Raw genomic sequence first — 27034 nt, forward strand, 5'->3', positions numbered from 1 at the left:
AAAGAAAAAAAAAAAAGAAAAAATGGTAAAGTTCATTGTTTGTTCAATGTGAATTGCCAAAAAAAACTTTCATGTGACGCAACAGTATATTTTTCTTAGAAATGAAGGCCATTCCCTGAGACAAACTGTCAAAAGAAACTGAAGATTTCCTACAACATTTGTGTTCTACTCCCTTCAAAGGAGAGCACAAACAGGCTGTAACCCAAAGTAGAAAGCGAAGTGGGAGGCCCTGCTGCACAACTAAGCAACAAGTCAAGTACATTAGGCTCTTGTTTGAGAAACCAAGTTCTCAAAGGTGCTCAACTGGCAGCCTTATTAAATAGCACCCACACCAAAAGCCAGTGTCACCTTCTACAGTGAAGAGGTGACTCCAGGATCCTGGAAAGAAAGAAGATTAGAAAAAATGTTATGGACAGATGGATCTAAGTAGATCTAAGAAGAACTGTCACATGGGGGAGTTCATGTGACTGCTTTGGTGCTGGTAAATTGCGAGATTTGTACAAGGTCAAAGGCATTTTGAATAAGGAAGGCTATCACTACATTTTGCAACCCCATGCCATACCCTGTGGACAGCGCTTGATTGGAGCCCATTTCCTACTACAACAGGACAATGACCCAAAGCCCCTCCAAATTATCCATGAACTATTTAGGGAAGAAGCAGCAGTTGGTCTCTATCTGCAATAGAGGGGCCAACCCAGCCTCCAGATCTCATCCACATTGAGCTGTTGAGGGAGCAGCTTGACCATATGGTACACAGAAAAGTGCCCATCAAGCCGATCCAATTTGTGGGAGGGCTTCTGGAAGCATGGTGGGAAATTTCTCCAAATTACCTCTGAAAACTAACAGCTAGAGGCCAGAGGTCTGCAATGCTGGAATTGTAGCACGGGGAGTTTGAAGTAGAAAATTATTTCCGATTTGGGGGGGGGGGGTCTGTGTCAAGACTATATTCATTTTGCAACTCGTTTTAAAAATAAAAGTGTGAGTTTTCATGGAAAACACAATTATCTGGGTGAGAATAGGCACTTATTGTAGAGGGTGGGGTTGTGGTTGGCCCATATACTGTACTTATGACTGATATGACATTGTGAATAGCAGAGCCTTTCATGACTGTATCATAGCTGACTGGTTTGGGTTTTTGGGTATTGCTGGGATTAGCATATAAAAAAAACAAAGAATTCTCCACTCGCAAATGCTCGCGGCATCTTGATGATTTGGTGCACAGGAACACAAAGCTGGGCTAACACTAGTTAAACTTTTTCGAAGTTCTTGGGCTTCTAGCAGCAAAAATATATAAATTCTGATTGTATCCCCTTTCCTTCCCAATAGGTCTTGTGTGTCATGTTTTGAAGGTGTGTTTTTTTTTTTTTTTTTTTTTAAACAAACATGGAATAAGTTTTGGACCAGTGTGCTTAGGGTCTTGATCAGATAAAAGGGTTGCCTATGAAAGAAAGTTCTCAAATCCATAATCCTCTAGGGATGTTGACGATAAAGATAACTTCTAAACCCTTTACTTTGCAATTTACTCAGTTTTATTGCTGCATTACTGCTCAGTGTAAGAACCGGCTCTGTGGGTAGACATTTCCTCTGGGCTATGCTCGTGCATGAGATATTGTGTGCTGACAATGTGCTTAGATTATCGGGGTATAGAGATGAGACTGGTCACAATTATGAGATTGATGTAAGACACAATGACACATTCAGCTCTGCTACCTCATCTAACCAATGAAACTCGCGCGCACACACACACAGCACTGCTATGCCCCCTCCCCTGGATCAGGACCTTGTCTTGTATGTAGAGCTGGTCTCCTTACAGAAGTGCCTCTGGCTGGAGTGGACTGTCTCCTCCCCCTGCTCCTGTGGTACAGGCGACACTTGTTCATGTGAAATTTGCATGTATTAGTCCAGTATGTGTAACACTGTTGACCATTGTATGTATGTTTTCTCCTTTTTGGATGCCCTTCAGTTATGTCACAAGTAGTGTTTATAGTCTGACTGCACTCATGTCTTCCATATACTACACACAGCAAATAGAGTACAATCTGCTCCTTAAAGAGTTTGGTCACCAATGGCAACATTTAAGAGGGCAATTATTTATATCACCCATATTATACTTACCCTGTTACATTTTGTAGGCTCCCGCTAAACTTTATATGTTCCAACCACTGATAGAGGTGTAGTTATGGCATATGGGGCGTGGCCGACTGTAATGACTGCACGGCCTCCTCCATCTCCTGGAAGCCAGCAGGATACAAGTTGTCACAGGAAGTCCTGAGTCCAGCTGCCCGGGGGTCACATGACCAGGGGCGTCCAGCAAACCTTAACCAGGTAAAGTGTAATATGGGTGACCCTGTCGTGGTCTTATACTTAGCCTGTTAAAGTTTGCTAAAGTTGGCCAATCTCTATCCCTTGGAGTTACAGTGTAGCACTGACTTGATGTGCATAAAGCACTTGTGGTGAGGTAGCAGTTTACTATTTAGCTCTCTCAACCTGTAAATGAAGACTTCTGTGTAATCTGTGACTTTGTATACCATTTTGTCAGGTTAGGTGGGAGAAGGAAAAGAGCCAGATAAGTAGAGAAAGCAGCATATTTCTTTCCTAAGATGTACTACAAATTTACTCAAATTCTCCTCAGTTTGTTCAAAAGTTACACCTCATGTACATATTGGGTGGGACTAGTTTAATATGTACTGAACCTTGGATATGACTGAAGCGCAGCCGTAAATTCGATAACAACCCCACCCCCACTCCCTGACCTTTTCTGTGGGAACCTCTCCTTTTCTGGACGCTACACGATGTTATATTGTAAAGTTAATCCGGGTTTTGTATTGCCTTTTCTGTCAGGTTTATAGGTAATACTCATAGCTTAGGCTTGTGGACTTTAGGTTTCAGTAAAGGCTCAGGCGGATATAACCCTTCGTGTGCCATGGAGATGGTAACGTTTTTTTTTTTTTCTTCTCTTTGTGGATAACGAGAAGACCTTGATTTGTTTCAGCTGGCCCAAATCCTGTAATAAAAAAAAATTTCAAGACGGCAACAATGATTTCCCCGCACTGTCAGTATGGCGCGTGGGTGGCACGTCACGGTACACGTCATGCCGTGGCATGTACTCAGTCATGGCTTGGGGAATAATGCCGCCTTTCTAAGTGAAAAGAGCTCGGGAGACAAAAGGGCGATTGTTCGATGCTAAAAGCTTCTCTCAGGCATCTGAATGGAAGATGCATTTGTATCTTCTGGACGTGAGAGAAGAGATTCAACAATGTCTTATAAACTTTCTGCCGGCAAAAGAAGAAATCGGGGTGAGCCTAATTTTCATTATGTCGAGAGCGGAGAACTGGGGTGTTGGGTGTCACCTCAGGACATGGGGAGCAGAGAAAAGAGATGAGATTATGGCTATATAAAAGATGTGTAAGATTACTAATGAGTGTTTTATGGTACCGTACTCTCTTACCCAAATTGCCTAATTTTTTTTTTTTTTTATACCTCATACACTAGTATATGTGCTTAAAGGAGGTCTCCCACCAGGGTGAAAGACTATGCAAATAGGGGCTCCAGGCTTCATTAACACTCATGGAGCCTGGAGCCCCTCAGGCTCATTTGTATACAGTCATGCATCCTGGTGGCATCCATCAAGATAAATCTGGGACACAGGCAGTGTAACTGTGGTAATCTTCTTAAATTTGTCATTCCTGGCTCCTCCTTACTTCTAAAATGTGCCTGGAGCGGTTCTCAGAGCCCCTCCATTCTGCAGATTCACAAGCTGTTACACTGTGCAGGAGCACTTCCCCCTTCTCGCTGTGTGCTGATACTTCCTTTGCTGCAGTGAGATTACATCTGGCACAGGGAATGGGAGTTTCTGAGGAAGCAGTGAGATAGTGTAACAGCCTGTGAATCTGCAGCACGGAGCGGCTTTAGGAACCACCACCAAAGGCTCACTAAAAGTTAATTTTAGAAGGAAGGAGGCCTTGTACAATAAGAATATTAGATGATTAACGCAGTCACGGTGCCTGGATCTGTAAGTGTCCCTGGTTTATCATGCTGGGTTTTGATAACAGATTTTCTTTAATATGCCAGTAGGTAGCGTCTGCATTGGTTCCCATTTGATTATATATATTTTAATTCCCTTTCTGGTCGCTGATTGGTTGAAAGGTAATTTCCTGTGTCAAAAGAAATCAAGTTGTAGAAAGCAGCGTGGCTCAGTGGTTGGCATTAAAGCCTTGCAGCGATGGGGTCCTGCGTTCTAGTCCCACTCAAGTCAACATCTGCAAAGAGTTTGTGTATTCTCTCCGTGTTTGCGTGGGTTTCCTCCAGTTTCCTCCCACACTCCAAAAACATACTGGTAGGTTGATTAGATTGTGAGCCCCATGATGACGGGGACTGAGGGCTCATTCGCATATACGTCCCCACAGACTGCAATGGCGGTATGGTGCCACATGTGTGGCACAGATTCGTCCAGCAGAGAGAGAGAGCATTCTCTATCTTTCGGCGAGTGTGCGGCCGTGAGTCGCTGTTTTCTATGGAGGGAGAAGGGGCCACCTCCTGCGTGTGTAGGTGCTATATAAATAAAGAATTATTGTTAAACCTATGTGGATCCCTGGTCGTTGGAGTGGGATCGGTAAAGTAGATACAGCTTATTTTATTTTAAAACTCTAAAAGTTGTTAAATACGTACGTGTAAAGCTTTTAGCCGGACAACCCCTTTAAAGTTGACCTGTCAGTTAATTTGGAGAGAGACTTTTTTTTTTTCTTTAACAAGATACTTCCCTTAAGTTTTTTGTGATTTAGCTACTATTAGCCAAGGAGGCGTTAACCTTTTATTTTTTTATCTCTGTGGGTGCGGTCACACGTTGCAGTTAAAACTTGATTGCCATCTGTTTTGAGGGGGTTTTAGGTGCCTTTTCTTATTTTAACAGGTGAAAAATGTTAACGGAACAGGTGAATGACATTTGTTAAAGGACATCTCCCAACAGGATAAAGAACGGCATGCAATTAAGCCTCAGGGGCTCCAGACTCCATTAACACCTGGAGCCCATCAGGCTCATTTATATACAGTCCTTTATCCTGTTGGTAGATGTCCTTTAAACAGGTTTCCCCATCAAAATAAAGTTTCAAAACTGATTGCAACGTGTGACCGCACCCTCATCTGTAGAAATATATGTTACCGCCCCTTTGGCTAGTATGAGTTTATTCACATATAAACCTACACTGGTAACATTTTCCCACTACTGAAGTGGATCACAGGCATTAAAAAGAGTCTACTAGTGGTCTAGAGCAGTGATTTTCAACCTTTTTTGAGCCACGGCACACTTTTTATACTTAGAAAATCCTGGGGCACACCACCAACCAAAATAGCACAAAATTACACTAAAACAGTCATAAAAGGCCTCCCTTTACTAATAAAAACCCCCCCTAGCGGCCTCCCTTTACTAATTAAAAGACCCTAGCGGCCTCCCTTTACTAATTAAGAGACCCTAGCGGCCTCCCTTTACTAATTAAAAGACCCTAGCGGCCTCCCTTTACTAATTAAGAGACCCTAGCGGCCTCCCTTTACTAATTAAGAGACCCTAGCGGCCTCCCTTTACTAATAAAAAGTCCCTAGCTGCCTCACTTTACTAATAAAATGCCCCTAGCGGCCTCCCTTTACTAATAAAAAGCCCCTAGCGGCCTCCCTTTACTAATAAAAAGCCCCTAGCGGCCTCCCTTTACTAATAAAAAGCCCCTAGCGGCCTCCCTTTACTAATAAAAAGTCCCTAGCAGCCTCCCTTTACTAATAAAAAAGGCCCTAGTGGCCTCCCTTTACTAATAAAAACCTCTAGCGGACTCCCTTTACTAATTAAAAGACCCTAGAGGCCTCCGTTTACAAATTAAGAGACCGTAGCGGCCTCTCTTTACTAGTTAAAAGGCCCTAGAGCCCCCCCTTTACTAATTAAAAGGCCCTAGAGGCCTCCCTTTACTAATAAAAAGCCCCTAGCAGCCTCCCTTTACTAATAAAAAGTCCCTAGCGGCCTCCCTTTACTAATAAAAAGTCCCTAGCGGCCTCCCTTTACTAATAAAAAGCCCCTAGCGGCCTCCCTTTACTAATTAAGAGCCCCTAGAGGCCCCCCTTTACTAATTAAAAGACCCTAGCGGCCTCCCTTTACTAATTAAGAGCCCCTAGAGGCCTCAGTTTACAAATTAAGAGCCCGTAGCGGCCTCTCTTTACTAGTTAAAAGGCCCTAGAGCCCCCCCTTTACTAATTAAAAGGCCCTAGAGCCCCCCTTTACTAATTAAAAGGCCCTAGAGCCCCCCTTTACCAATTAAAAGGCCCTAGAGCCCCCCTTTACTAATTAAAAGGCCCTAGAGCCTCCCTTTACTAATTAAAAGGCCCTAGAGGCCTCCCTTTTCTAATAAAAAGGCCCTAGAGGCCCCCCTTTACTAATAAAAAGCCCCAGCCTACCTTTACTAATAAAAAAAAAAAAGACCCTAGCTGCCTTCCCTATACAAATAATATACCACGTACCTTCACTCCTTCACTCCTCTGGTCACGTGACTTACGCGACCTGACGTCAGGTCGCGTCAGTCACGTGACATGGGCCGCGCGGTGCAGGAGCTACAGAAGATGGGCGGATCGCCGACGCGGGGCTTGGAGGTAAGTATGGGCACAGAAATACGGGGCAGCTCTACACAGGGGCAGCGTAGTTCGGGGAACTTTCCCCGCGGCACTCTCAACCTTGTGTCGCGGCACACAGGTTGAAAATCACTGGTCTAGACCATACAAAGCATCAGACAGTGTTGGTTATTGGCCCTGTATTATTAGTAGCAGCAGGACTGTGGAAAATTGTATTTATATTCCAGGATGGTAGCTGGATTTGGAATAATGAGGAGAATGTATTCACTCTGCTGGGAGCTCTGCATTTAAACTACTCCCCAGCTCCTCCGCTCTGCTGTGATAGCTAACCAAAAGCCTGCCCCAGATAAGAGGGGAGGAGCTGGGCTGTGTCCAGTGAAGAGATCTCACAAAGGAATGCACCCCATGCTCCAAGTCCAGCTACAATCCTGGAATTTAAAAGTAATTTTCCCAGTCTTTCCCAGTGCTGCTGCTGACACCACACTTGAAAAAAGTTATGGTTACACAGATCTCCAAGGCGGATAGGAAAGTTGTGTTTTTCGACTATCCTTGGTTATGATCTGAAAGTATAATGTGATGTTTATGTAGCAGTCGTGATGATGAGCTGCGGTAGATGTCAGATGAAATAACCTGTTCCTGTGGTGTGTGGTGTATTATGTGTAAAGGTCCTCTCCAGCTTCAATGGACGTGTCATAGCACGGCCCCCACACTCAGCCACACACAATAGGCAATGATTTTGCAGATCTCTTGCCCACGTTCTCTCGTAGATCAAATGCTGAATTATTTTCCGCAGCCCACCAGTTTGTCATTATCCTTCTCTTCACTTGTAATGTGTATTGTATTACATTATACCACAGGAGAATATATGGAAATGGGGCTGTCACCTGAGGGTCACTTGCCTAAAAATCGCTGCCAATAGATGCAAATCCATGGTTTTGCAAAGTTTAAAGGAAATCATGATACCATGGCACTCACTCATAGATCCAGGCACCACGACTATGGTAATCTTCTTATATGTGTTATCCATGGCCTCATCCTTCTAAAATAATCCTTTATGCTACCGAGGCTACTGGGGCTGTTTACTTAGCCCCTTCATGCTGTAGCTTCACAGGCTGTTACACTGTGCAGGAGCACTTCCCACTGTGTGCTCTATAACTTCCTCTGCTGCATTGAGATTACATCAGGCAGGGAGAGTGCTGAGGGAGCAGAGCGGAAGACAGTATAAGAGCCTGCGAATCTGCAAGATTGAGGAGCTCTGGAAGCCACCCAGAGCCCCTCATTAGCATAATTTTAAAAAGTTGATTCTAGACGGAAGGAGGCCATGAATAACAAATATAAGAAGATTACCACAGTCTTGGTGCCTGGATCTATGAGTAAGTGTCCCTGGTTTATCATGATGGGTTTTTATGGTAGATTTTCTTTAAAGTGACTGATTTTTTGGGTGGTCCAATGCAGGCACATGGCACATATTTCATTGCCCTCAGTTGTGAGAAAAATTAATGGACACCTGTCACCCCTCCAGATAGAACTGCAAATAATTTATATTGTGTATGTAGTCAAATGCTTTACAATTTTCTGATATACTTTCTGTATCATCTACACACTATTTTCTAGATTTCTGCTTGCTGACACTTAACAGGAAGCTTCATTGCTTACTTCCTGTTGAAACTGGTCTCTGGACACTTGGTGTCACACAGGTGCATGACTTGTTCTATCCCTGGTCATGTGATGGCACACAGGTGCTCTGCTTGTTATATCCCTGGTCATGTGATGTCACACAGGTGCACGGCTCATTATATCCCTGGTTATGTGGTGTCACACAGGTGCATGGCTCATTATATCCCTGGTTATGTGGTGTCACACAGGTGCACGGCTTGTTATATATCGCTGGTCATGTGATGTCACACAGGTGCACGGCTTGTTATTTCGTTGGTCATGTCATGTCACATAAGTGCACGGCTCGTTATATACCTGGTCATGTGATGGCACGCAGTTGCACGGCTTGTTACATGCCTGGTCATGTCATGTCACACAGGTGCACGGCTCGTAATATGACTGGTCATGTGATGTCACACAGGTGCACGGCTTTTTATATCCCTGGTCATGTGATGGCGCACAGGTGCACAGCTCGTTATATCCCTGGTCATGTGATGGCACGCAGGTGCACGGCTTGTTATATCCCTGGTCATGTGATGTCACACAGGTGCACGGCTCATTATATCCCTGGCCATGTGATGTCACACAGGTGCACGACTCATTATATCCCTGGCCATATGATGTCACACCGGTGTATGGCTCGCTATATCCCTGGTCATGTGATGTCACACCGGTGTATGGCTCGCTATATCCCTGGTCATGTGATGTCACACCGGTGTACGGCTCGTTATATCCCTGGTCATGTGATGTCACACCGGTGTATGGCTCGTTATATCCCTGGTCATGTGATGTCACACCGGTGTATGGCTCGCTATATCCCTGGTCATGTGATGTCACACCGGTGTATGGCTCGCTATATCCCTGGTCATGTGATGTCACACCGGTGTATGGCTCGTTATATCCCTGGTCATGTGGTGTCACACAGGTGAACAGCTGGTTATATCACAGAAAGTAATCAGAGTTGTGTGTTATGCTACCGCCTGACGCATTGGGGTAGGTTTATTTTTCCTATTTGATAATTTTGTAGTACAAATTAAGACCAAAAAGTCTAAAAATGCACCCAATTCACAGTTATTGATACGTATGTAATAGATAAATTTGGAGAGCCTGTCTAATAAAAATTGATCCAACTATTTTGTATCTGGTCCGGGTACTACTTTATTACCTGCTACAGACTCCATACTGAATGATAGGAAGTGGTGCTATAGTGTCACATGTCCTGACTACTCCACTCTGATTGGTCAACACTAGCGTTGTTATTAGAGAGAGATGTAACCACGTACTACCCCATTGGATTCGGACCGCTCAGTACCGAAGTGACCCAGTGACACATCATTTTGTTAAGAAAGATGCAAAGAGTTTAATAAAAACAGAATTGATAAAAAAAAAGAAAGGTGCAAAGAGTGTCTAATCCGTGTCTGCTCCACTTTTTGAAAAATCACTGAGGGACTTACCTTTCTTGTGGGCCACCACAATTATGCTGCTTATGGACCCATCAGACTAGAAGTGCTGACATTTTTTTTTTTAACAAATGCAGAACCTCAAGGGGAAGAAACCTCAAGGAATTTTCCAAAATGAGAAAACCCCTTCAATGGGGTCTTAGGCCGGCGGCACCCGTGGCGTTTTGAACTCGTTTTTGGGCTGTTTTTAAGCAGTCCGTTAAAAACTGTGTGCGGTTTTTGACCCGTTTTAATTAAGATAATTGGTAAAACCAGTCAAAGACGCATGCATTTTTTAACGGACTGCTTTAAAACGGCCCAAAAACGGGTTCAAATGTGTGCCTTTTGCTTATTATTTCAAAATGTCGGCAGAATTCCTTTTACTTTTTTTCGTTTTTTGGCGACATGGAATACCATTAAAACCGTTGGTCTACCATGTGATAGGTTTTAGAGTTTTGTTAAACTAATTTTTTTTTAACGTTTTTTATGTTTTTCAGTGGCTGCAATGGCGTCCGGGATCCTGGTTCAGAATGACTTGTTGTGTTGTACGGCGGCAAACAGCACGCAGCAAGCAGCGATGAGCTCAGGTACGCGTCTTCATATGTCCGTCACTTCCGGAGGTAGATATAGGGATGACCGTAATGAGTTGGGTCCATTGACCCAACAGTGCACTGATGTAACCTATGCCCACATGGCTATGCCCTTGTATAAGCTGTATGGCATCCTGCACCCGTCTATTATCTAATACTCTGCATTAGCATTGTGACACATCAATAGTAAACTATGTACATATATACATATATACGAACCACCATTAGGACCATCATCCGTAAAATACTTTCATCTGATCTATAGGGAACCTTCCATTCAGATTATCACCTAAAATATATACTTCATTAAAAACTTGTATATTCAGTAGTTACTGCACTGCCCCTCCTCCTTGCTGACTGACAGGTGTAGCTGCTATGTGGAACATTGGGAGAGAGCTCTGCTACAACATTGGCTACTTCATGTCATGTGACCAGGGTGATGTCATCAAAGGGCCTGTTACATTTGCACAGTCTACTCCATGTATGTATCTGATCACATGAAATCACAGCAGCCTCTATGGAGGATGGGGAGGACTAGAAGTCCATGGAGGCTGCTGTGATCATGCCATTTGATCAGATACATACATGGGGAAGACGTTGCATCTGTAACTGGGTAAAGGACCTTAGATGAAATCACCCTGATCATATGACATAGGGAGGCGCAGAGGCAAGGGTCCGTCCAAGCAGAACACGTCCCCTCTGATGTCGGGGAATCATTTATGGGGATGTAAGGGAAACTATTTTTAGCTGAGTTGCAGTTACATGTCCTGGCCACTAGACAGAAAGCAGAACTCTTCAATATGTATACAGTAGAAACCCATTCTACCATTCATTACATTCTATCTATAGGGTTCTTGGTGGTGATGCTGTATGATGGGATACTATACCTATACATAGGACCTGTACCCTCTTTTGTTGTGGCTGTTTTGCTAAATAATTACATTCACTATTACATAACAATTCTGGAGCATCTTTCCTCACATTATTACCTCCCTGTTATTCCTTCTAGAAATATTTGAGCAGATTGTTAGTTGGGTTTTACCATTTGGAAGTATGTGCCTGCCTGATTCTGTAGGGGCGCACCTCCAACTAGAAACACCCACTTGGCTATTTACTTCTGGGAGGAATAACAGAGGAACATCACAGCATAGAGTGATTAGGATAGGTGCCGCATAATCCATTCATGGGGAATAGAAGTATTTCTTAAAACTGGCATCTGATGAAAGGTGCTAAATGCAACAATATTTACTGGTAATTCTACAAAAATACTTTATCTAGAGAAACAAGACCTCAAAAAGCAATGTAGCCCAAAGCAGGGGAGGTAACCCTTACTTTATGTCATGCTGCCTTCATCTGGACAGCTCCTGCTCTATAACATGCTGCCTGAACCTAGGACACATACTGTTCCTCTTACTTTATTCCATACTGTCTGCAGATAAGGCCAGTGTTTACAATGTGGACAGCTTCTCTTGCTCTATATAATGCTGCCTGCCTATAGAACACTGTACAATCTTCTCACCTCCTCCTGCTGTATAATAATCTGCCTGCAGACAGGAACCCTGTACAATTATGTTCAGCTCCTCCCGATGTTTAACATGCTACCTACAGATTGGGCACCGTATACAATCTGATCAACTCCTCCTGCTTTATAACATACTGCCTGCAGATAGGGCACTATATACAATCTGAAGAGCTCCTCCTTCTCTATAACATACTGCCTCTATAACAATCTGCTCCTTTCCTCCTGCTCTATAACGTGACTCAGCAAGCTCTGTGCTCTTCTGAGCTCCTCCTGCTCAGGGCCGGATTAAGGTTGGTGGGGGCCCCTGGGCACAAAATCTGGTGGGGGCCCCCCATTAAATGTAGTCCAGACAGGGAACAGAAATCGCTATACAAAGGCCCCCCGCAATAACTATATACAGCCCCCTATAACTATATATATCTCCCAGTAATCACTATATACAGCCCCCCAGTAATCACGATATACAGCTCCCCAGCAATCACTATATACAGCTCCCCCAGCAATCACTGCATACAGCTCCCCCAGCAATCACTGCATACAGCTCCCCCAGCAATCACTGTATACAGCTCCCCCAGAAATCACTGTATACAGCTCCCCCAGAAATCACTGTATACAGCTCCCCCAGCAATCAGTGTATACAGCTTCCAGTAATCACTATATACAGCTCCCCCAGCAATCACTATATACATCTCCCCTAGCAACCACTGTATACAGCTCCCCCAGCAATCAATATATACAGCTCCCCAGCAATTACTGCATACAGCTCCCCCACCAATCACTGTATACAGCTCCCCCAGCAATCACTGTATACAGCTCCCCCAGCAATCACTGTATACAGCCCCCCAGTAATCACTGTATACAGCTCCCAGCAATCACTGTATACAGCTCCCAGCAATCACTGTATACAGCTCCCAGCAATCACTATATATAGCCCCCAGCAATCACTGTATACAGCTTCCAGTAATCACTGTATACATCCCCCAACAATCACTATATACAGCTCCCAGTAATCACTATATACAGCTCTCCCAGTAATCACTATATACAGTCCCCAGCAATCATTATATACAGCCCCCCAGCAATCACTATATACAGTCCCCCAGCAATCACTATATACAGACCCCCAGCAATCACTATATACAGACCCCCAGCAATCACTATATACAGACCCCCAGCAATCACTATATACAGCCCCCAGCAATCACTTTATACAGCCCCCAGTAATCACTGTATACAGCCCCCAGCAATCACTTTATACAGCCCCCAGCAATCACTATATGCAGCCCCCAGTAATCACTGTATACAGCTTCCAGTAATCACTGTATACAGCTTCCAGTAATCACTATATACATCCCCCAACAATCACTATATACAGCTCCCCGAGCAATCACTGTATACAGCTCCCTCAGCAATCACTATATACATCCCCCAACAATCACTATATACAGCTCCCAGTAATCATTTTATACAGTCCCCAGCAATCATTATATAAAGTCCCCAGTAATCATTATATACAGCCCCCCAGCAATCACTATATACAGTCCCCCAGCAATCACCATATACAGCCCCCAGTAATCACTGTATACAGCTTCCAGTAATCACTGTATACAGCCCAAACAATCACTATATACAGCTCCCAGTAATCACTATATACAGTCCCCAGCAATCATTATATAGAGCCCCCAGCAATCACTATATACAGCTCCCCCACCAATCACTGTATACAGCTCTCTCAGCAATCACTATATACAGCTCCCAGTAATCACTGTATACAGCTCTCTCAGCAACCACTATATACAGCCCCCTGTAATCACTATATACAGCACCCCAGCAATCATTGTATACAGCTCCCAGTAATCTATATATACAGCCCCCAGTAATCCCTGTATACATCTCCCCCAGCAATCAGTATATACAGCCCCCAGTAATCACTTTATACAGCTCCCCCAGCAATCACTATATACAGCTCCCCCAGCAATCACTATATACAGCTCCCCCAGCAATCACTATATACAGCTCCCCCAGCAATCACTATATACATCTCCCGGCAATCACTGTATACAGCTCCCTCAGCAACCACTATATACAACCCCCTAACAATCACTATATACAGCTCCCCCAGCAATCACTATATACAACCCCCTAACAATAACTATACCCAGCCCCTAGTAATCATTATATGCACCCCCAGCATTAACTTTATAAAGTCCCCCTATAAAAACTATATACAGACCCCATAATAACTATAAACACCACCTATAATAACTAACTATATACAGTTCCCTATTATAACTATATACCCCCCATAATAACTATATGCACCCCCTATAATAACTAACTATATACAGTTCCCCTATTATAACTATATACACAACACCTCCTATAACAATATACCCCCATAATAACTATATGCACCCCCTATAATAACTATATACCCCCTATAATAACTATATGCACCCCCCTATAATAACTATATACACAACACCTCCTATAATAACTAACTATATATAGTTCCCCTATTATAACTATATACACAACACCTCCTATAACTAACTATATACCCCCATAATAATTATATGCACCCCCTTATAATAACTATATGCACCCCTTATAATAACTATATACACCACCCTATAATAACTAACTATATACAGTTCCCCTATTATAACTATATACACAACACCTCCTACAATAACTATCTACTCCCTATAATAACTATATACCCCCTATAATAACTATATACACCACCCTATAATACCTATATACACCACCCTATAATAACTATATACACCACCCTATAATAACTATATACACCACCCTATAATAACTATATACACCACCCTATAATAACTATATACACCACCCTAAAATAACTAACTATATACAGTTCCCCTATTATAACTATATACACAACACCTCCTACAATAACTATCTACCCCCTATAATAACTATATACAGCCCCTATAATAACTATATACACCACCCTATAATAACAATATACACCTCCTATAATAACTAACTATATACCCCCCAATAATAACTATATACATAACACCTTTTATAATAACTAACTATATACCCCACCAATGATAACTATTTACAGTTATATACAGTTTATTTTATAAATAAAATTGTACATCACCTTCCTCCGTTCCCCCCATGCGCGCAGTCCTTGTCTTCTTCCCTCGCGGTTATCTTCGGAGGTGTACCAAGATAGCGGCGCCCTGCTAGCAGCCGGCGCAGTGACATCACACACGGCGTCGGCGCCGTGACGTCACGCACGGCGCCGTGAACACAGGGCGTCGCCATCTTGGTTTTACACGGATCGTCAAATGGCAGAGCAGGGAACTTATTGTTCCCTGGCTCTGCCATAGCATTAAGCGTTAGTATGCCCCGGTAGTGCGGTAGTAAGCCCGGACCAAAATACACAGTGGGCGAATCGGGCGGTCATGCGACCGTTCGAATCGCCCACATTTGGTGGAGGCCCCTTTAAGAGCAAAGTGGTGGGGGCCCCGGGGCTCGCGCCCCGTGCGCCCCCCCCTATGATCCGGCCCTGCTCCTGCTATAAAACATGCTGCCTGCAGATTGGAAACTATACACAATCTTCTGAGCTCCTCCTGCTATATAACATGCTGCCTGCAGATTGGAAACTATACACAATCTTCTGAGCTCCTCTTGCTATATAACATGCTGTCTGCAGATTGGAAACTATACACAATCTTCTGAGCTCCTCTTGCTATATAACATGCTGCCTGCAGATTGGAAACTATACACAATCTTCTGAGCTCCTCTTGCTATATAACATGCTGTCTGCAGATTGGAAACTATACACAATCTTCTGAGCTCCTCTTGCTATATAACATGCTGTCTGCAGATTGGAAACTATACTCAGTTTTCTCCACTCCTCCTGCCCTATAACATGCTGTCAGCAGATTGGAAACTATACACAGTCCTCTCCGCTCCTCCTGCTCTATAACATGCTGCCAGCAGATCATTTAGAACACTATGTACAACCTGCTCTATAACATACTGTTGTAGATATGACTACTTTTTCAATATGTGAGGTTCATTAGTTAAACACTGTTAATTATTACTAATTATTACTACAGTAATTATTATTAGTAATTATTATTACCGTTATTATTAATTACAGTTAATTATTAGTTAAAGCTGATTACTATTTTTTTTTAAAAAACATCAGTGGCTCTGGGTTTTGCAGTGTAGGATATGATCTCTGCGCTGCTTCAATATAAGGCGTTTAGGAGAAACTGATATTGAAGCTTCCAGGTCTTTTCAGTCCATTGACACCTCCTGCTATAGGTGTAGCAGAGCCATTGAGCTGGCGCAGCGTAGACATAGTGAGCTGTTTCTATAGAAACCTCTCAGCCTATCAGGAAGGGCAGGTAGATGCTATAAATCCGTCCGCAGCAGTGGAGCCGGCTACACACAGCCCAGCATGCAGGGACCACCCCGGAGACTGTCAGCCGTGAATATGGTCAGTAACTTTCTCCATGGACGGAGACATTCCACGTGTGCCGCCACCAGCACCCGCCTCCAGCGCCGCCGCAGCTCAGCCATCGAGGTGCTGTCCACCTCTACCCACAGAGTCATGGTGGCCATGTCATCCATCACCGCAGAAGACCAGCCTACCACTATCCTCCAGTTAAAAAGTTAAGTTTTTTTGCATACAACTTTTTTCGGAACACCACTTGGGATCGTTTCTGTTCGTTAATACGGAGGAGATTCTTTAGCACATTTACTTCTATATGATTTCGGAAGACATTTGCACTCACGGATCCCACGACTGGGGTTAATTTATTTTTTATCAAAATTTCTCGGTTTTATTTCACTCGTTATAATTGGAGCTCTTGAGTTCTTGCAGTTTATAAGACGGAGAACAATTTTAGTAAATTGGTTTGATTGTCATACGTACTGTGCCACTCTGTGTCTGTAACGAGTAACTGCATAGAGATGATCACTATGTGACAGAAATTGTATATTTTAATTTTTTTTTTTAAAATTTTGCATACATTTTCGGTTTATTATGTTTTTTTTATCAATGTTCAGGTTCCCTATGTCATAGGTTGCAACCTTCCGGATGCTACAAAAAATTTACCCATATTGGGTGTTTATGTGGCTATGCCTGCAATGGACATTTTGTTGCAAAAAAGCATCTTGTGTGGCCTTAAAGGGGATTTTTCATTACCTCCATCAGCTGCAACTGTTTGCATGCTTTAATCTGTGCTCCTTCCACTTTTTCTTGTATAGATGGAATTTTCTCTTTAGCCCCCACCATTCTTCAGTAATGAATGTCATCATTTTCAGATCTCTCTAGTCAAATGGGCGGAGCCAGACTGTCTTCTGCAGCTTAGGACCACCCATCTGTCAGCAGAGAGCTTGTTTTTGTGATGGATGAGGGTACCATCAGTTAGATCTCTTCTGGTCAAAATCTCTTATCCTGTTGATGGGGGATAACAATTACACTTCATACAACTCCTTTAATGTATGGACAAGATACAAAATCCATAATGATAAACCAGGGACACTTACTCATAGATCCAGGCACTGTGACTGTTGTAATCTTCTTTTATTTGTTGTCCGTGGCCTTCTTCCTTCTAAAAACAACTTTTAAAATTATGCTAATAAGCCAGTAGAACTCATGGTGGTGTTACCATAGACCCTCCCATTTTGTGCTAAAGCTTCCTCTGCTTCTGTGAGATAACATCAAGCAGAGGCAGGGGGAAGTGCTTAGGGAGCAGGGGGAAGTGAGATAGTGAAAAAACCTATGAAGTCAGAATACAGACAGGATCTCGTAGCACCCCCAGGGCCCTTTAGGCCAATTAGCATAATTTTAAAAGTTGATTTTATAATATATAATAAGATGACCACAGTCTCGGTGCCTGGATCTATGAGTAAGTGTCCCTGGTTTATCGTGATGGATTTTGATGGTAGATTTCCTTTAAGTTTCAACATCACAGCGTATGAGACTGTAAATATAAACTCATTCCTGTGCCGCTATGATTATAGAAATCTGCCTGTACATGTTGCACATTTGGTTCCTGGGCTCTGTACGTGTTGTGTATCTCTATGAACTCCATGTTCCGGCGCACTTGTTGAGATCTCGCTGTGTTGGAATGATCGCAATATATCAATGAAACAATGAGAACTAATTCTAGAATATTCTACCAGCCATGAACTAATACGCCACATATTTCCGTGTTTCCCTGACGTAGGGAGCGGAAGACGTCCAACATCAAAATACACCAAAGTGGGAGAGCGTCTGCGTCATGTCATTCCAGGCCACATGCAGTGTTCAATGACTTGTGGAGGTCGTGCCTGTAAATATGAAAACCCCACGCGGTGGAGCGATGAGGAACAAGCAATTAAAGGACTGTACTCCTCCTGGTAAGCACTCGGTGATCCCTCTTAAGTTGGGTGTGAGTGACTGTCAAAAATTGCTATATATTTCTCATGTTTCCCAACACAAGGATTTTCCGTTTAAGGAAATCTACCATTTGTTTTCATGCATTGTGAACCAAACATACTTTGAGAATGCTGTAGCTACACTGATGCAGAAACATATCTTGTTTAATCCCTAAGCTGAGTGGTTTTGCACAAAAGACAATTATAAAATTTAGGACCTTGGGAAAGCTGGGTTGCATGCTGGCTGCCGTTCATAAACGTTACATGGAGCTTCCTGAACTGTCCAGACAGGACTAATCAACCTGGAGCTGGATGACTCATATACAGCAGCTGGGGTATGGTACAGCAATTGATTACTTCTGCCTGTCAGGGACAACACAGTGATTACATCATTGTCTGGAGCAGAGCCAGCCACAGAGCCTCATTACCATAATTTTATAATTGTTTTTTCAGCAAAACCACTCAAGCCATCAACAGGGGTCAGGAGGGGATTTATTCTCCAAATGGAGATCCCCTTTGTAGGTCAACCTTTCAGTTGTATGGAGTCTGAAATTGTTTGCTTAGAGGTTCTGGGTAAGGCATATGCAAATAAGCTTTGCAGAATACTGTAGGTGGTAATTTCTTTTGGAAAAGACTCAATGATTTGGCTATGAGTAAACATCATGCCACTAGGCATTTTGAAAGTCATATGTTGATTCAGATGTAATTTTTTTTAAAGGAAATCTATCATCAAAAAACCCATCATGATAAACCAGGGACACTTACTAATAGATCCAGGCACTGAGACTGTGGTAATCTTCTTATATTTGTTATCCATGGTCTCTTTCCTTCTAAAATCCACCTATGCCAATGGAAAGGAAGGGCTCAGGGGGGCGGGGGGAAGGGGGGTTGTTTCCAGAGCCTCTCTGCGCTGTAGCTTTAAAGGCTGTTACACTGTGAAAGACACACTTCCCCCTTTTCCTCTGCTCCCATGACACTTGCTTCCCTCTGCCTGCTGTAATCTCAGTGAAAAGGGGTAAGTGCAACAATCTGTGAAGACCGAGCACATGGTGCCCATTTGGCTCATTAGAATAATTTTTAAAGTTGATTTTAGAAGCAAGGTGGCCATGGATAACAAATATAAGAAGATTACCACAGTCAGAGTGTCTGGGTCTATGAGTAATGTCCCTGGGTTATCATGATGGATTTTAATGACAGATTTCCTTTAAGGCTCCATCTTAAAAGGTGGCCTGAAAAACCAAACTCCATAATGGAAATGAGTATCTGATCAGAGATTGGAGACGCTAAAAGTGTATCCTGCGTTGGAGGAATCACCATGTTTGTGCATTACATAGACATGATGTACTATTGTATCTGTGTAATACCTCATTCCTCCTGTGGTGGCGCTGCTAAGGAATAGTGCACTTCCTGCTGAGTTTAGCCACCAGTTAATTTAACTGTAGAGGGACCCTACAGCAAATCCCTACGATCAGTTCTATTAAAAGAGAACAACCCCTTTAAGTAAATTAAAGTTGTAAATTTAGAGTTTACCTGGTTACTAAATTGAATGAGAAAATAAAATAAATGAGAATATAAAGAAATGTTCACTTAAAGTTTCTTTTTATTTCAGGATCACTGATAACATTCTGGCAATGGCGAGACCATCCACAGAAATCTTGGAGAAGTATAACATCATTAAGCAATTTCAGAGGTAAATGTATCATACACTATGGATTCAAGCACATACACTTGTATAAGCACATACACTCGTATAAGCGCATATACTAGCATAAGTGCATATACTTCTGTAAGTGCATGCACTCATATAAGCACATACACTTACAAGCGCATACATTTGCATAAGCACATACACTCGCATACACTTGCATAAGCGCAAACATTTCTATAAGCGCACGAACTCGGGTAAGCGCACGAACTGGGCTAGGCGCACGAACTGGGCTAGGCGCACGAACTGGGCTAGGCGCACGAACTGGGCTAGGCGCACGAACTGGGCTAGGCGCGCGAACTGGGCTAGGCGCACGAACTGGGCTAGGCGCGCGAACTGGGCTAGGCGCGCGAACTGGGCTAAGCGCGCGAACTCGGCTAAGCGCGCGAACTCGGCTAAGCGCGCGAACTCGGCTAAGCGCGCGAACTCGGCTAAGCGCGCGAACTCGGCTAAGCGCGCGAACTCGGCTAAGCGCACGAACTCGGCTAAGCGCACGAACTCGCGTAAGAGCATACACTATAAGCACATACTTACAAAAACGTGGTGTGAACCTAGCATAATGCAACCTGGTGCCTGTACCTAAATAATATTCACTGAAAAACTAGGAGACATTATTATCTATGCTTGGGATGATAATACTATCTGTGCTTTCCACCACATTAGACTTGTGGTTACTCTCTGGACATGAGCTATGCAGCAACCTCAGCCATTGTATATTAGATAGAGAGACAGACGGAGTAATATGGACATTATTTTGTATAATCTCGGGGTTGGAAGCTGTACAGCCACGTTGTGCTCCAGCCATAGACACGCTGTAATACTGAGTGTGTGACCTATATATAAGACATGTAATGAAGCCTAATATGAGGTAACACCCTGTGCCTTGTTTACCTCCATTCCTCCAGCTGCGGGATAAAAACAGTCATTAACCTGCAGCGTCCTGGGGAGCACGCCAGCTGCGGCAACGCTCTGGAGCAAGAAAGTGGCTTCACCTATGTTCCAGAGGCCTTTATGGAGGCTGAAAGTAAGTGCCACCCGCTGATTGTTCTCATTAATTATGACACCGCGTGGAGCCGAGCCTCGTGTAAGATCCTGCACTCGCCTCCGACAATCATTCTACAAGTAATTGGAAAGAAAGCCCCACGCTGAGGTGTCACCGGGACAAAGACACTGCTTACATAATAACTTCCTCTTATGTTTACTGTAAATGGAATTATACATCTAACTATCATCTATCTATCTATCTATCTATCTCATATCTATCTATCTATCTATCTCATATCTATCTATCTATCTATCTATCTATCTATCTCATATCTATCTATCTCATATCTATCTATCTATCTATCTATCTCATATCTATCTCTCTATCCATCTATCTATCTATCCATCTATCAATATCTATCTAATATCTATCTATCATCTATCTATCTCATATCTATCTATCTATCTATCTATCTATCTCATATCTATCTATCTATCTATCTCATATCTATCTATCTATCTATCTATCTATCTATCTATCTATCTATCTCATATCTATCTATCTCATATCTATCTATCTATCTATCTATCTCATATCTATCTCTCTATCCATCTATCTATCTATCCATCTATCAATATCTATCTAATATCTATCTATCATCTATCTATCTCATATCTATCTATCTATCTATCTATCTCATATCTATCTATCTATCTATCTCATATCTATCTATCTATCTATCTATCTATCTATCTATCTATCTCATATCTATCTATCTATCTATCTATCTATCTATCTATCTCATATCTATCTATCTATCTATCTATCTCATATCTATCTATCTATCTATCTATCTCATTATCTATCTATCTATCTATCTATCTATCTATCTATCTCCTATCTATCTATCTATCTATCTCATATCTATCTATCTATCTCATATCTATCTATCTATCTATCTCCTATCTATCTATCTCATATCTATCTATCTATCTATCTATCTATCTATCTATCTATCTATCTATCTATCTCATATCTATCTATCTATCTATCTCCTATCTATCTCATATCTATCTATCTATCTATCTATCTATCTATCTATCTCCTATCCATCCATCTATCTTATATTTCATATCTATCTGCTTTCTATCTATCTATATCATATATATCTATCTATCTATCGATAGAATAGTATCATTTATCTGCCTTCTCTCTATATATGAGATAGATAGAAAGCAGATAGATATGAAATATAAGATAGATAGATGGATAGGAGATAGATAGAAAGCAGATAGATATGAAATATAAGATAGATAGATAGATAGATATGAGATAGATAGATATGGGATAGAGACACATTCCTTGTACAATTTTTAATGGAAGACTCTCGTCTGAATAAAAGAACTACATGTTCAAAAGATATGGAGGTTTGAATTCTGCCCCCTCCGTTCTGTCTCCTGGAGGCAGCAGGAGGAGGAGGGAGCTGACAGATGCGGTGGCTATGAGCAGCTACATGGACAACAGGGGCTCAGGTAAAGAAATTGGGTTCTAAAGACAATAGAGTCACAAGACATTCAGGGTTTGGAGATTTATGACGATGTTTCAGAAGATGAAGATTTGATTATATGTGAATAAATTAGGATTTTTTTTTTGTTCGGAAATAAATAATATAAGACCCCGTGTCCCTTATAAATGAAAATAATGATTCTGTAGATCAGTTACTGAATGACTGATGTGATGAAAAGACGGATACAATGAATTCTCCGAGACATAATCAGGACTCAAGACCCTTTTATATTCTGCTGTATTCTGTTTCTTAATTAGAGCTGAATCAGCTCCTGTTCACACCTCATACGTCGTGCGCCATTCACAATTCAGCTTTGTCATCACGATATTATATCCTAATCCACAGGTCCCAGTGCTCACTGTGCGTGTCAATTATCCTCCTGCTTCTACTCTTTCTGTCCTGTTTAAAGGTAAAGTTAAAAATATTAAAGAATATTTTTCTCTTTCAGTATATTTTTACAATTTTGGATGGAAAGACTATGGCGTCGCCTCCCTCACCACCATTCTGGACATGGTTAAGGTTATGTCTTTTGCCTTACAAGAAGGAAAAGTAGCTATTCATTGCCATGCTGGGCTGGGGCGGACAGGTAAGTAGATCGATAGAGTAGTCCATAGTTATAGTCCCCATAACTCCCACAAGAGTTGCCACTTAGCCATATTGAATCCCTGAAATCTACCATTAGCATCCAGTATGATAAACCAGGGGCACTTATTCTTAGATCACAGTACAGTGGCTCAGTGGTTAGCGCTACAGCCGTGCAGCGCTGTGGTCCTGGGTTCAAGTCCCATCCAGGTCAACATCTTGAATGTTCGTTGTATGTTCTCTCTCCGTGTTTGCGTGGGTTTCCTCCGGGTCCCCCGTTTTCCTCCCATGCTCCAAAACATACTGGTAGGTTTATTAGAGTGTGAGCCCCATTGGGGACTGGGACTGATTTGGCAAAACTCTGTGCAGCGCTGCGGAATCTGTGTGCGCTATATAAATAAAGGAATTATTATTATAGATCCAGGCACCGTGACTGTGGTAATCCTTTTATATTTCTTATCCATGGCCTCCTTCCTTCTAAAATTAACTTTTATAATTGTTGATGAGCCTGACCGGATTTGGGGATTGTTTCCAAAGCCCCTCCGTGATGCAGGCTGTTACAATGTGCAAGAAGCACTTCCCCCTCCCACTATGGGAGATTACGGCAGACAGAGGGAGGGAGGATGTGCTGAGAGTGCGAGGGGGTTAATACAGTATAACAGCCTGTAAAGAACAATGGGGCACATTTACTCACCTGCCCCGTTGCGATCCCCGCCATGCGTTGTCCCACGAGGATTCGGATCTGCCAATATTCACTAAGATTGTGCGTCCAATTTCCTGCATGTGTCGCTTCCTGCATGTGTGGCATTTTTTTTTGTTTTTTAGAATTAGGAACCTGGCAGTACATGATATCTTAATTCTATGTTAGGAAAGTAAATCTTGAGACAGAGCTGCTGTTTTTTTAGAATAGAAGTCAGAGGCGACGTCAGTTTCTCAGCAGGGGGCAGCACATGAGAGATGTTACCAATCTCACGTATAAGTCACATCTATGGAGAAATAATAAGAGATCAGGATATTTTTAAAATTATTTGCTTGTTTATAAGAAACAATTATCTTTTCTAGCGTACATTTATTGATTTGGTAAGTGATCAGTGTGGGTGCCGCAGCTGGTATACAGCGCTGATCTCTCCAGGCACTGTACTATAGGAGCAGGAAGCATTGGTGGGTGAAGCACTCATAGAAGTAAATGGGTGGTGCACCTGTGGTCAATCGTATAAAGGGGGTCTTCCTACTCATCCTCGTGAGGGAGAATAGACCCCCATCTCAGAGGAAAGACAGTGGCTAACAATAAATGATCCCAAATTGATCCTGCAAAACAGGGCTGTGGAGTCTTAAGCCAAACTTCCGACTCACAACTTTAACTCCAGGACTCTGACCCCTCGGCCCTGTGTCACTGATCCTATAGCAGTTCTAAGATGAGTGCGGGCATCTATACACAGGATTCCCTGCCTCATCTGAGGAATCCCCTGCAGACAGATATTAGGGCCTCTCAATGTATCAGGCGCGGCCACAGGGCACAACGACAATAGGTCCGACCGGGCGTAGGTTTTTCTTGAAAACCTTTTTTTTTCCAGTATTATTGTTGTCTGCTCTGGGGTCTCCACTACTATTGTCAGCTCTTAAGGCATTATTCGAATGTTGGGGTGGTATTTATTATTTTCTGGCCGTACTGTGGGTGTTGGTGGATCTAGGGTTCTTATTACCAATACGGCCCCTTAGAGTTGAGCAGTTGACCAAATGGCCCTTTGACCAATAAATGCCGACTCGTGGCCTTAAAACCTTCGTTCAGGAAAAGAACAATTATGTAAAAGGAAATTGTATTATTTTTTTATAATTTATCATATATTTGTCGAGTAGGAGTGTATTTTATCACGACTTCACAAAATGGTCACTGACTCAGTAAGCCCTGTGTGACACACGCGCATGTAGGTGGGGGGGAATCAGACATGTCAGACTGAGAATGGCTTTGTCAAGGAGATAATCAGTATGTCTAATCTATGGTAGGAAATCGAATGTGGATTGAAGGGGTTTTCCCATGAACTAAAGGATAGGCCCTAACTTACTGATCAGTGGGGGTCTCCGTGCTGAGACTGAAAACAAGGGGTCCGTTGGCCGTACATTACCGTTCTGCTCCATTAATCTCTATTGAGCTGATGGAAATTGCTTAGTGCCCCATCGGACCCCTCGTTTTTGCGATCTGTGGTGGTCTCAGCACTGAGATCTCACTGATCAGCAAGTTAGGCCCTATCCTGTGGATAGGGCCTAACTTTAGTTTGTGGGACCCCCTTTAAGTGAGTATTAATATGCTTCACTGTGCACTCCCTTCCAGCCTCATGTAAGAGTATAACTCTATTGTTGTCCTCCTTTACCTTCCAGGCGTGTTAATAGCGTGCTATCTCATATATGCCACTAGGATGACAGCGGACCAAGCCATTCTTTTTGTCCGTGCAAAGAGACACAACGCAATTCAGACCCGGGTCCAACTTGTATGTGTGCGAGAGTTCACCCAGTTCCTGATCCCGCTCCATAACGTCTTCTCCTGCTGTGATCCCAAAGCCCATTCAGTCACTTTATCCCAATACCTAATTCGACAGCAACACTTACTCCACGGTTACGAAGCCCGACATCTGAAATATGTGCCAAAAATTATTCACCTGATCTGTAAGTTATTGATAGACTTGGTGGAGAACAGGCTGGTGGTAGAGGAGCAGATACTAGATGTTCCCGACCTCTCTGCTGAAATAGAGAAGACCATGTCCCAGCTCTCCACAGAGCAACTTGATAAAGTATTAGGCGTGGACATTGGGCCGGTGGATTCGTTGACCCATTCGGTCACCACTGCTGCTTGTTACGGGGTACAAGACTCAGTATTGTCCAGCGAACAGGAGTTTGACCCTTTATGGAAGAGGAGGAACGTAGAATGTCTCCAACCCTTGTCCCATCTAAAGAAACGACTAAGTTACAGCGACTCAGACCTGAAGAAGGCAGAAATTCTTCTAGAGCAAGGTGAGACTCCTTGGACAGAACCTTCACAGATGACTTTCTTAAGCAAGTTAAATGAACACTTGAGATTAAAGCAATGCTTTGTATCTGGAGACCATGAGGATGTTCTACCTATACCCACGCCAAATCTGAAAACTTGTGTGCCCAATGCATTCTCATTCTGGAGTCAAAGTAAAGTTGGTAGCATTGATGTTCCAAGAGATGGTTCTCCACTGTTCTATAGGCGGAAATCAGCCAGGGAGATGCAAAGAAGCCGCACTTTTTCCTTAGGGTTTTCTTCACCATTAAGTGGCCAAACATCAGTAATGGACTCGGAAATCTCAGCGCCAAACATTCCTCCTCAGGACACTCCGGATTGTGGTTGTATCTCTGGAAGTAGCAGAGATCTGGAGGTTGAGAGCTCCTCTGCTGATCAGGATAGTGACACCACGTCTCGGAAAGCGACATTTTACCTTGGTTGTAACGAGACGTCAGAAGTCATCCCGCAGATTGTCCTCCAGTCTGAGCTAAACCTAGAGGCCAGGAGATTGCTGGCTGCCAAGGCCCTGGCAAACCTGGACTGTGACGATGTAGAAGAGATCGCCGAAAAAGTGGTCACCTGGCAGGTACATTTTAAAATCTGTGTTTTCTATTAATATGTTTTTTATGAACAATTATGTATTTTTATGAATTTTATTTTTAATGATAATATCTGTTTGGATATATTTATTTTTAATGTGTATTATCATCATATATTTTATTTGTGTTTATGTATTTTTTGTCATTTTATTTTTTTTAAATTATATTTTGTTTTATTTATATGACTTTTAAGTATTTCATTTATTTTAATCTTATTTCATTCTATTTATGTTTATGCTTTTTTATTTATTGCATTTGTGCTTAATTTTAGATATTTTATTTATGTAAGACATTTTTAATATTTTTTATTTGATTTTTTTAGTCATTTTATTTCTGTTTAT

At 42.5% G+C, this 27034-nt stretch overlaps 1 protein-coding gene across 3 annotated transcripts in view; it reads left to right on the plus strand.

Moving 5' to 3' along the window:
• The window catches only part of PTPDC1 (protein tyrosine phosphatase domain containing 1), a 64955-nt gene that overhangs the window by 23442 nt on the left and 14479 nt on the right, over positions 1-27034 (plus strand). The window contains exons 1-7 of one of the 3 annotated variants that reach the window (XM_072128494.1): positions 3172-3296; positions 10196-10285; positions 18044-18215; positions 19843-19923; positions 20844-20962; positions 22939-23076; positions 25449-26680. In XM_072128494.1, coding sequence (XP_071984595.1) covers positions 3209-3296; positions 10196-10285; positions 18044-18215; positions 19843-19923; positions 20844-20962; positions 22939-23076; positions 25449-26680 — 1920 coding nt within the window. In that variant the 5' untranslated portion in view covers positions 3172-3208. Of the gene's footprint in view, positions 1-3171; positions 3297-10195; positions 10286-16266; positions 16481-18043; positions 18216-19842; positions 19924-20843; positions 20963-22938; positions 23077-25448; positions 26681-27034 lie in introns of those variants that run through there. The other 2 variants (XM_072128495.1, XM_072128493.1) reach the window with 2 other exon arrangements.

This window comes from Engystomops pustulosus, chromosome 10 (genome assembly GCF_040894005.1).
Source record: "Engystomops pustulosus chromosome 10, aEngPut4.maternal, whole genome shotgun sequence".
NCBI classification, from domain to species: Eukaryota; Metazoa; Chordata; class Amphibia; order Anura; family Leptodactylidae; genus Engystomops; species Engystomops pustulosus.